At 38.4% G+C, this 12,197-nt stretch overlaps 2 protein-coding genes across 3 annotated transcripts in view; one reads left to right on the plus strand and one right to left on the minus strand.

Moving 5' to 3' along the window:
• Positions 1–5,038, minus strand: part of Atg7 (Autophagy-related 7) — a 31,053-nt gene extending 26,015 nt beyond the window's left edge. Inside the window, exon 1 of one of the 2 annotated variants that reach the window (XM_076782875.1) lies at positions 4,736–5,038. The gene's annotated coding sequence lies outside the window, so the exon portion shown is untranslated. Of the gene's footprint in view, positions 1–108; positions 231–4,735 lie in introns of those variants that run through there. The other variant, XM_076782874.1, reaches the window with a different exon arrangement.
• Keap1 (kelch like ECH associated protein 1) lies at positions 1,287–4,626 on the plus strand. The gene is made up of 7 exons (XM_076782883.1): positions 1,287–1,469; positions 1,697–1,999; positions 2,256–2,420; positions 2,491–3,158; positions 3,228–3,476; positions 3,568–3,866; positions 3,958–4,626. The coding sequence occupies exons 2-7, from the start codon at positions 1,706–1,708 to the stop codon at positions 4,143–4,145; spliced, it is 1,863 nt and encodes a 620-aa protein (XP_076638998.1). The 5' UTR covers positions 1,287–1,469; positions 1,697–1,705; the 3' UTR covers positions 4,146–4,626.
• Positions 5,039–12,197: the final 7,159 nt, after the last annotated feature.

The raw sequence follows: 12,197 nt of genomic DNA on the forward strand, positions 1-12,197 counted from the left end.
CGGAAACATTTGTACTATATGAAAAATGATTAATGATTCTACGATACGACAATTCATCCTGAAAATGAAAAAAACGTTCGAAATGTTAAATATAAAAAACTGACTTACAATACAAATTATTTCCTGAAGAAATTTTACAAGAACCGAAACGTCCACAAAAACAAATGTATATTGAATGTTTAATATTCTGTCAAACTACGATTTCACTTATAAAGACTGTATTCGCTTTCTAACGTAGTAGATTCATGCTTATTAGGATTTAAGAATATATTCCATTACTAATCATGATACATCATTACTGTATATTGTGTTTATCGATGGATTACGTGAACATAAGAAGAGGAATGTAGGTACATAAATCTTAATTGCGCGAAACGTAAACTCATGACTAATTATTTATTTTACGACGTTCGTATTACTATCGTGTAACGAAATTTCATGATTTTCGTACGATTAATATTCTTAATGCATTAATGATATCCAGCTTTATCATTACAGCATTTTATATATTCAAATTACTTTTAACAACTCTCGAGTTGGCAATAAACGAAGAACGTCAATAGCGGATGGTACACCGCCCAATGATCTAGAAGTTGAAACGTGAGATGTAAAAATCACCGGAACCGGTGGTTCAAAGGTGCACAGAATGAGTGGTCTGAAAAAGTACAGAGTCAACGCGCGACGCGATAGCTACGTGCTTCATCGAGCAGAATAAGCGAACGGAAGAATTTGCAAGTCATCCGCATCACCTACGATCACGAGTGCTGTTTCACGGTCGAACTTTCCTTCGTAACTGTTTCATGCGCGGCTTTTGGTATCATCAGTTTTCAATTACGTCTTCGCTCGCATACCATTGCTGCTACAGCGATACCTAAATAGATATTTCTCTTGTGTTTGGTGTATTAATTCTTGTTCATTCTTATCGCGCCTTTTTTACCTTCTGTTTCCTGATTCGTTGTATACAAATGAGTCGAGCATGGGTGGTTTACAGTCTCATTGTTGAGAAGCCGATCGGGAATAGGCAAGCAAATTCATTAACGACCTCTTTCGACGTGCAGGTGTGATCATTACACATGACAATTCATTAGAAAAGAAGGATATAGTCTGTGTATGTATATATATATATATGTTGTGTAGTAATAAAAATGAACGTCTAATGTTTGTTTCTTGAGAAAGGTGAAAACTGTCAGTGTTCAAGATCTTGTAGAAGCACGTGCGTATGTTAATTCTGTGTTTGACGTGTGCCCATGTTCAGCAACATATCGTATTTATCGAGACGGAGTCCAGTGTATTTGTTTAATTCCTGCGTCATCGTGCAACATCAATGAATTAAGCGTCGAATTATGATCGTACGGTCGCACCTTTTTCCCCCCCTCTTAATTTAGTTTGCATCGAGAAAATTATTAGACAACAAGATCCTTTGGTAATTGACATTACTATATACCATCAGAGGTTCTTCAATCATTTGAGTAAGTGTCTGCTTGCATTGGGATCTTTGCAATCGTTTCCAAGAAAGTAAATTGCAAATATACGTTAATCTCATATGATTTGTATTGTTTATCACTAAATTTGTATCGAGTCATTCTTTAAATAATGCTGTTTTTTATCTGCAATTTTAATACATTAAGAATTAAAACTTACTTTGTTTATATGTAGGAAGGATGATGTTCCCTGTTATATTGTTAATGTTTTTCAGTTTATTTTAATGGATGAAGAAGATCGTTATGCAAGGAACGGAGCTCGAAGTAGCTTCCAATCTCCAAATGTTGGATCCAATTCGTTCTTCATGACAGATGATGAAAAAGATTTGGAAGGAACAGAACAACATGGAGACCTTGGAGACATGACATTTTATATGACTAATTATATTAAAGATGCTATGAAAATGATGTTCATAATGCGTAGTCATCATATGCTGACTGATGTCATACTCGAAGTAGGATCAGAACTTTTCTATGCACACAAAGTTATTTTAGCTGCTGCAAGTCCATACTTTAAGGTAATTTACGTAAATGCATCTAGAAATAATTTGTATAAAGTATGGATGAGATGCTCGAAATCTCTAAACTTTTTGTTTCATTTGTAATTTGAAGCTTTTAAAATCTAAGTAAATACCAATTTTATTTTTTTGAATTTGGGTTTCACAAAAGTAAAAATTAGTTTTCGACTCAATTCTAATATAAAGAAGTAGAACAGACACATAGTCATACACACAGATGAATAAAAAGCATATTACATAACTTGTAATATTACAGGCAATGTTTACAGGAGGTTTAAAGGAATCTGAAATGACTAGGGTAAAACTTCAAGGTGTTTGTCCAACAACTATGGCACGTCTAATGTATTTTATGTACACTGGTCAAATAAGGGTTACAGAGATTACTGTGTGTTCACTTTTATCGGCGGCCACCATGTTCCAGGTATCGAAATATGCTACGTATAAATTATATATATTTCTGCTATATGTATTAATTACTATGTACAATGCAGGTTAGTAATGTCATAGATGCGTGTTGCGTTTTTCTGGAAAAACAATTAGATCCCACAAATGCTATTGGAATTGCAAATTTTGCTGAACAACATGGTTGTCACAGTTTAAACCAAAAAGCGAATCAGTTTATTGTTCAACATTTTAGTCAAATATGTCAGGAAGAGGAGTTTCTACAATTGTCGGCAATACAACTGATAGCACTAGTGAGAAAGGATGAACTAAACGTGGCAGAAGAGAGAGAAGTATACAATGCTGTGTTGAAGTGGGTAAAGTATAACGAAGAAGCGAGAGGACCCAAAATGGAACACATATTACATGCTGTGAGGTGTCAGTACCTGACTCCAAACTTTTTACGGGAACAAATGAAAAACTGTGACGTTTTAAAAAAAGTACCTGCATGCCGGGAATATCTAGCTCAAGTCTTCAAAGATCTGACTCTTCACAAGAAACCAGTGGTAAAAGAAAGAACACCTAATACTCGAAGGGTAATATATATTGCGGGTGGCTTTTTAATACATTCGCTAGATGTATTGGAAGGGTACAATGCAGACGACAAGACGTGGACACAACACGCGAAGTTGGTTGTTCCTAGATCTGGTTTGGGCGGAGCCTTCTTGAAAGGCATGTTTTATGCTGTCGGTGGCAGAAACAATTCACCCGAGAGTAGGTGAGCATATGAAAGATGAAGCAATATAAGGATGTATAGGAAATTAGTCATTTTTGGTTAAATTCACAGATACGATAGCGATTGGGTGGATAGATACAATCCTGTAACGGATCAATGGAGACCTTGTAGTCCAATGTCTGTGGCAAGAAATCGTGTAGGAGTAGCTGTGATGGACGGGTTACTGTATGCTGTTGGGGGTAGCGCAGGTGCAGAATATCATAGTAGCGTTGAGTGTTATGATCCAGATGTAGATTCGTGGACAAATATAAAACCAATGCACATAAAGAGATTGGGAGTCGGAGTAGCAATGGTCAATAGGTAAAACTAATATGTAATTACATTGTGTAACTTAATGCTTAAAAATTTTTAAATAAAATTGCAATGTTCATATAAATCATAATGGTAACAGATTGCTCTATGCCATTGGCGGTTTCGATGGTACAAATCGATTGAATTCGGTAGAATGTTATCACCCTGAAAACGATGAATGGACAATGGTTTCGTCGATGAAATGTAGTCGTTCAGGAGCAGGGGTAGCTAGTCTTGGTCAGTACATATATGTCGTAGGAGGATACGATGGAAATAAGCAGTTAAATTCCGTCGAAAGGTACGACACGGAACGAGATATGTGGGAATACGTTAGTAGCGTTACAATTGCTCGTAGCGCGCTCAGTGTTACAGTACTGGATGGAAAATTATATGCAATGGGTAAGAACTTTTGAATTTTAATATACAAATTCTACTTTACATTGCATTTGTAACGTTGTCATTGAATACTTTATCGTTTATCGTTTTTCAGGAGGATACGACGGAGAACATTTTTTAAATATCGTAGAAATTTACGATCCTGCAAAAGATATTTGGGAGCAAGGAGTACCTATGACTTCGGGAAGATCAGGTCATGCAAGCGCAGTATCTTATCACCAATGTCCTATACATTGCGATCATTTAGATCACAATATATCATTAGAGAAACCGCCATCGTGATACGTGTAACTGTCGGATGTTAGTCTATCTACTGCTATATAAAAGAAATTTGTAACTAGGAAAGATTTATACAAGGAGAAAGGGAGAAACACAGCAAGAAATGTCAGAGTAAACACTCAAAGCAGTAAAGAAATTTCTTCTCAATTACCACAGACTGATTATCTTCGACGCGTCAAATAAGTCTAGTTCCTGTTATCTTAGATATGTTTTCACAGAATTTGAAAATTTTGACATTTATCATTAAACTAAGTTTACTCCCAAAAGGACCAGTGATTTACTTCCATTAAAAATAGGATTTTAGTATAATGTATGTGTTCTTATAAAAAATCACAAGGCCTAAACAATTGTGTGTGTATATGTGTGCGCGCGCATGTCTAGTGTTATTTTTGAGAAATTTTTATAGAATTTTCTTATTTGAATTGCTGTATATTTGTAATATATGTTAAAATAATATTTCATTAATTAAAGATATTCATGGATAGACCCAATAAGTATACCTTTCCCATCGTATTAACAGTTATAAATATTTATGGAATTATTATTATATACGATTTTTATATATAGTCGAAATGTCTAGACTATGTACATACCTACTATGTACATCTCCTGCCAGTATACTCGAAAGGCATGTCGTTGTCTAATCACAGCGATAGTTATGTGTATCTTTACAGTTATGATTTGATGGAGAGGCCTAGGTTTATTCTATTTCTTTCTTCCAAATGGAGTCGTCTTCGTTGCAACCAGTGTGACCAGATTTGGCATAATTCAGTACTTCGACGATGACACTAGTAAAGACGAACTTCCTTAGCGTCTAACGGAGTCGTAGGTAGAAATGCTAGAAGTACACCGAAGGCACTTTCTTACACTATGCCAGATCACGCGTATGTAAACTCGTAGAGTTTCGGAAAGTTGACAAAGGCAAACTGGCACATGCTCTCTTTCTCGTTCTCCAAAGCTACCCGAAGTAATTTAGAACCGCCTTGTGGGAGTCGAAACAGCCGCCCGTCTCGAACCCCCTGGTGCTAAAACGCCCAAGTTTGTCGTGGAATATTTCGTTACCTTCAACGCTAGATGGCGCTTATTTACCGACCTCGAACCCTCTGGTGCTAAAACGCCCAAGTTTGTCGAGAAATCCATCTAGCGTGGACGATACGAACTATTCCACGACAAACTTGGGCATTTTAGCACCAGGGGGTTTGAGGTCGGTAAATAAGCGCCATCTAGCATTGAAGGTAACGAACTATTCCACGACAAACTTGGGCGTTTTAGCACCAGAGGGTTTGAGGTCGAAAAATAAGTGCCATCTATCGTTGAGAATAACGAACTATTCCACGATAAACTTGGGCGTTTTAGCACCAGAGGGTTTGAGGTCGAAAAATAAGCGCCATCTATCGTTGAAAATAACGAACTATTCCTCGATAAACTTGGGGGCTCTCTCGACTCCCACGAGGCTGTCTGAAATTACTTCGAGTAGTTCGGTGCTCAATCTGGCATCTTTGTAACAGTAGCATACAGATTGCTAATAACACGACTGTACGATAATTATTTTCCTGTATTTTACAGAATATATACTTCTACCGACGTTTAACGTAAAAAATAAATATTAACACTATGAAACTTCATTCAACTACTGTACATCCGTTTCTTTTCAGATCTGCTGTCCCGTTTTCGCCTTGAAATGCATTTCCTATCGTAACACTGAATTAATTTAACTTCTTTCGCATATTTAAGTATGATAAAATTATAATGATAATTACTTTGGCAAAAATTAAATTCCTAGACTTTCGTGCGTCTTTTTTCCTATCCATTACAGAAATAAAAATGTTAAACTGTACCAGTATCAGCAAATTGGAGAAGAAATATCGTACCCTCAAATTACGTAACTCTTCTTTTGTCTACAACAATGTCGATATCATGCTCTGCACATGGGCGTATTTTCGATTTTTCGGTATTTCCGATTTAACCGTAGGCGTTGTCGCGATCGAGGGATTCGAAGACGAGATTTTTGACGATCTTAAAGTGTTACTACCGGTGATGCTCTTGCGTCTGGTAGTAACGTTTTTAATTGGTGCGTACATCGTATTTAATTTCGGGGATATGGATGAGCCTGAGGCCCCTGTAGAGGATCTTCCAAGTTTCGACTGAGGAATTGGTGGTCGCAGTGTCGAGATTTGATGCTGACTAGACATCCCGCCGAAGGAGGGCAGACGTTCAATAGGTTTCGCTTTCGGTGAATACAATTCCTATGGAGTTAAGATTTTTAAATTTCAAACGAAGTACGAACCAAATAAGAACTGCAGGAGCATCGAAAATATTAATGCATCTGATCGTTGTTCGAGTAAAATTTAACTCCATTTTCTGTGATAAAATTCTAGTACAGATGGTCAGTAAGAATGATAGATTGTTTCACCTCATTCGTATTACTGATTTTCTTTACTACGTCTGCCACGTGTGTCTGCAGTACAACGATATCATTCGTGATTTCCTTCAGATCGCAAAGAATCGATATTTTCGGAGGAACGTGGCCTTCCTTTGGTTTTCGACGCCATTCGACGCGTCCTTTTTAGTTTCCTCCTGGATGAACGTGTCGGCTCTCTTAACAGCACTTATGTGAATGGCTGGGCTCGATCGTGAAACGGGCTGAAGATTACGAAAAATGATCTAATCAGTAACTAAGAATAAAATTCATGAATTTCGTTAAAATAAATCGTTGACAAAATTAACGTTAACGTGAATGTGAGTCTTTCTTTCTTGCTTTCGAAGCAGCTGAAATACGATTTGTGTCAACCTGCATACGATTTTGAGTCTCAACTGCCCAGGCATTTTCATTTTCCAACCCATGTATACCTTTACACATAAACGAGGTAAAGAATAGATCTATCGTCCATGGGATGAACGCTATCGCTGTACCACGAGTGGCTTATAACATGAGATACACTCTTCCAAAGTGGAACAAAATGTTAAAAAGATCATGCATCAAATTGTAAGGGGATCCTCGTGAGAAGGCTTTAATCTTCGTAATGGTTTTAATGGGTCGATGATCAACAATGACTAACTTATGGTCACTGGTGGTCAACAGTGAGGTTGACATCAAGGTCAGCGGTCCAGTGAAGATCTAGGAATGGTCAAGAGGTCCAATCAAAATAGCGTTGTTCTCTAGACCAAGCGGTTCTTAACTCTTCACGTTGACATTGTCTCCCTACTCTTTGACTTCCCCACTGGAAGACTACCACTAAATTCTTCAGTACCCCTGGAGCATCCAGGGGGATCGGGTCTCGCGGGCCTAAGTCAGGCCATTCGTGGAGCGCTGACCACTGGGGACCAGGACTGACCAGGACTGACCAGGACTGACCAGAACTGACCAGAACTGACCAGAACTGACCACTACTGACCAATGCTGACCAGTGCAGATCCGACTACTGACCACTACTGACCAGTGCCGGACGGTGATGACCAACGGTAAGAACTATTTAAAATTGCTCTCCCCACTTCTATTTTGTCATTTGATACCAATTGAACGTTATGCAACTGTCCATCTTTTGCTAAATTACGAATCGTTTCTTATGTTACAGCTGGACCTTTGGTGCTTCCTTGGTAATGGTAACTAATGCTCAACAAGTAGTAAGCCCACTTTACTTATTTATATTATTATCACAAAATTGACCAGTTTATTTTATTTGTTTGGTCATAATTCAATGTTCTTTGACTGTCCGGTTTTATCTGATTGTTATGTTGTCCTCCTCTATTTCTGCTTCTGCCTTATTTTTTGAATTGGCATAATTGTGTTGAATCATGTACCATTTTTCTTTGCACACTTGTTTATGGATTTTAATGTTACTAATTAGAATAAGATTTGTATTCTTGTTCTATTTCGCTAAGATATTTTGTTTAATTCTTGGGTATTTTCATTCTTGGATTTCATCGTTGGATTTTCAATTCTGGTCAATCTTTGTTTCTGTTCGCCTTTGAAATTTGTATGGTTCTTCAGATAATTTTTGTACTCGTTTGCTATTTTACTTCAACATTCTTCCACGAGTTGTTATCTCTCATTACACAAGTATAGGTAAAAATACTTTGTTCGTATTACGTGTAAATTTTGTACATTTCCTTAGGTAGGTTTAACATCGAGAATCTTATAGATTCTTACTCTTCGGTACATCAGCACAAATTATTCCATCGCTTTGTCTAGTTTGCATGGTGTTTATTAAATTTCTTTTCGTATGTCACTAATATGGGTATCAATTTTAGTTTCAGATTATTCGCAGGGACATCGAAGTAAGACGCCACAACCGCCGAGGGACATTTAATTCTAAGTCGATTAGTCTTAAGCTTCGTCGCGAATCTTAAAATTAACGTCGAAGATTTCTTTATTGTACATATTTCCGCGTTCTACCAAGCAATTATTCAATAAGTAGCTTCTCTCTCGCTCGTTCCCTCGTTCCTAGCTTCGGTCACCACTGTTTCATCGATTGAAACATGTGATCGGCCGTGTATCTGGTCCGAAAGATCTAATCGCCTTCCCTTGGTAAGCTTGATTGAGGGAAAACGGCACTTCGCTGGAAGGTGTGGAGTTTCCGTATTCTGCGGAAACGCATACCTTCCAGCGGAAGTCGACTCTGTCTCAGGTACTCTCTCTTTGTCAGACAGCCTAAGTCGGGTCCTTCGGGCTCCCGGCGGGTTGCGTTGGAGAAATGGAGACCTCGATTCGGGGTTGCAGTTATCTGTTTTCTTGTTGAGATCGAGTTAGCAAGGGTAGTAGGTTCGATCCTCGGATCCGCTGCACGGTACAGCATCGCGTCGCGTCGCGTATCCCACGATTTAGCTTCATCCCTCTTTTTAACCATATAATTGCTTGGTACAACTAACATCCAAGGAACTTTGTTTCCTTCTATCGTCCGAATTTTAGCTTCAACTTGACTAGACTTGAGCTTCGACGTTAATTTTAAGTCCCTAGTGTATGCGTCTCCCAATATTGCCAAGTAATTATTTAACAAGTAGCTTCTCTCGACTCGTTCTTTCGTTTCTTGCTTCGGTCATCACTGTTTCGTCAAACGAAACATGTGATCGGCCGTTCAGTTTGTCCGAAAGATCTAGTCGCCTGCCAATGATAGATCGATTTCTAGAAATAGAAATCAATCTACCAAGGGCAGTGTCGATTCGATCCGAAGATCTGCTGCACGGTTCAGCATCGCGTCGCGTCGCGTACCCCATAATTTAGCTTCACTCCTTTTTTAATAAAATAATTACTTGGTACATTTAGACATAAGCTTCGACGACCCATTGCGCGCGCGTACGTATGTGCCAAGTAATTCTTTACCAACTAACTTCTCGTTCCCTCGTTTTTCGTTCCGATCACCACTGCTTCCATGTAGAAAGCAAGTGATCGGCCGTTTAGCTCGTCCGAAAGGTCAGTTGCCGTCCTCTGGCGAGACGATCCAAGAGAAAGCATATTTCGGCCGCAGAGGGGATCAGGGACTGTTCCTGTCTGCGGTAGCCCCGACACACGCTCCCTCTCTCTGTCAGTTATCCCGAGTTGGGTCCAGTTGGCTCCCAACAGGATGCATGGGAGAAATGGGGAACCTCTGTGTCGGGTGCGTCGATTCGCTTCCCCTTCGATCGGACTTGCCAAGAGGCAACGGAGCTGACCCTTTTGACCAGTTACTCGGTTCGCGTGTCGCGTATCTCGTTCCTTGCGTCGATCACTGCTGATCGACATCGTGTCGTATCGCGTCGCGTCTCCCTCGATTTACCTTCATCCCTTTTTAAACGAAATAATTACTTGGCACGACTAATCTAGTTTCTAAGGATGTAAAAGGGAGATCGATGGAACTTGGATTCCATCTATTTCTCTTCGGGTCTCCACTCGCAGCAACCTCCTCGTGGTGAGACCTGGTAATCGGTGTCACCCACGATAGAAAAGTTATTCCTCGTGGGTGACACCGAGCTAATGGCTGCGAATTTAAAATTGTTCTTTAAGATACTAGAGAAAATTATACTGCTTAAGGGGGGAAATTTCTTTTTTTTATCCCTTTTAATGTTTGGGGGTTTAAGAATTAATTACTAAATCCGTTTTCCTATGGAGATCGAGTTAGAAAGGGCAGTAGGTTCGACCTTCGATTTACCTTCATCCCTTTTTAAACGAAATAATTACTTGGTACAACTAAACTACAAGATCGAAGGAACATTGCTTCCTCCTATCTCTCTAGTTTAGTAATCTAGCTTGTAAGAATGTAAAAGGGAGATCGATGGAACTGTAATTCCATTTATCTCCCTTCGGGTCTCTACTCGCAGTAACCTCCTCGTGGTGAGACCTGGTAATCGGTGTCACCCACGATAGAAAAGTTATTCTTCGTGGGTGACATCGAGTTAATGGCTGCGAATTTAAAATTGTTTCTTGATATAATAAACGAATTTAGTTTTATAGTTAGGCAGGTGTTTGGTTAATCATTATCTTACGCAAGTTATTTTTATTTGGAGACAAATTCTTTTGAAAATTCTTTCAACTCTCTTCGTTGGTTGTGCACCTTTCATTGGTTGCACTTTCGTTTGTTTCTTTTACTACCAACTATCTTTGGTCACAGAAGATCTTTATTTATGGAGGGTGGTTGGAAATCGGTTAGGGCGGGTCTCCATTCGCAGCAACCTCCACGTGGTGAGACCTGGGTAATATTATTTAGCCTTTAATTAATAATCGTATCACTTTCAGCTGGGTAATGCAATTATAGATTAAAAACTAAATAATATTAGCAAATTGGCTGCGATCCGCCTTGCATAGATCATCATAAACATAGATCTTCTTCACTAGGTTAGTTTTAATTCTCATTGATTCATCAAAGATTCTAGATTATTGTCTTAAACGAGGTATGCGAGTAGATCTTTCACCCAGTGTATTTTTTCGACCCATTTTTATGGGATATCGAAACCCCATTACCATTTTCGTGTCACTCGCAACATTACCAACAGATTTAGAAATTAATTTCAATCCCCTTCCATAGTCAATTCACATGTATTTACGTACACACTAGAGCTATCTGTCCATCAATACTAATTCAGTGAATAGTTTCTCAACTGACCACCATCCATGAGAAGAGGACACTAAAATCACCCCCGAATTTTCAGGTCGGTATGGCAGTCAGATTGGGTCACGAAAGTTCATAAGGTGTAAGGTCTATTCGTATAACTCGTCTGTGCTTTTACATAGGTTCTCTTTAACAAAAATTTCAAATCTATTTCTTCTTTATACTGTACAGTACAGCAGTGTTTATTTTTTGAGTTTATCGATTAATGTAAATTCTCATACAAGAAAACGTATAATATTTATTCTTAAAACATTCGTACAAAACTATAGTGTATCCAATGATAACCTGGGTGTCCTTTTACATAGGTTTTCTTTAACAAAAATTTCAAATCTATTTTTCCTTTGTACTGTACAGTACAGCAGTGTTTATTTTTTGAGTTTATCGATTAATGTAAATTCTCATACAAGAAAACGTATAATATTTATTCTTAAAACATTCGTACAAAACTATAGTGTATCCAATGATAACCTGGGTGTCCTTTTACATAGGTTTTCTTTAACAAAAATTTCAAATCTATTTTTCCTTTGTACTGTACAGTACAGCAGTGTTTATTTTTTGATTTTTCTGAAATATATTCACTTTTTTAGACGATCCTCTTTTTGCACGGTAAGCATTCATCGCGTAAAAAATAATTTAGGTATATTTTGACTATCTTCTTAATAATTGCGCAAGCTGTTCCAATGGTTGGTTCGTTTCCTCGCATTGAAAAGTTCAATTTATCATATTTAGCGTGAAACCATTAAACAATAATCGTATGCAAGGCGCAATACGCCTCTTTCGACCGAAGCGCTTCTAATAACATCTGTCACGACGAGTTAAACTATTTGCCATGTGCGTCAACGCCCCACCGGACGTTATTAACAGACAATTATTGTCTATCGGAACGAACGTTGGAGCATACAGCACGACCGGATCTCGGTCTCTTTTGAGGACAAAACTTCTTCGACCGCGAGCACATTCTGCCAGGTGTCGA

This window comes from Colletes latitarsis, chromosome 2, assembly GCF_051014445.1.
Source record: "Colletes latitarsis isolate SP2378_abdomen chromosome 2, iyColLati1, whole genome shotgun sequence".
Taxonomy (NCBI): Eukaryota; Metazoa; Arthropoda; class Insecta; order Hymenoptera; family Colletidae; genus Colletes; species Colletes latitarsis.

What these genes read in the sequence shown, in the direction of transcription:
- Keap1 (XM_076782883.1), top strand. Translation starts at nt 1,706, where the DNA reads ATGGATGAAGAAGATCGTTATGCAAGGAACGGAGCTCGAAGTAGCTTC. An exon ending in CTGCAAGTCCATACTTTAAG is followed by an intron (nt 2,000 to 2,255) that starts GTAATTTACGTA and finishes GTAATATTACAG; the next exon opens with GCAATGTTTACAGGAGGTTT. An exon ending in TGGAAAATTATATGCAATGG is followed by an intron (nt 3,867 to 3,957) that starts GTAAGAACTTTT and finishes ATCGTTTTTCAG; the next exon opens with GAGGATACGACGGAGAACAT.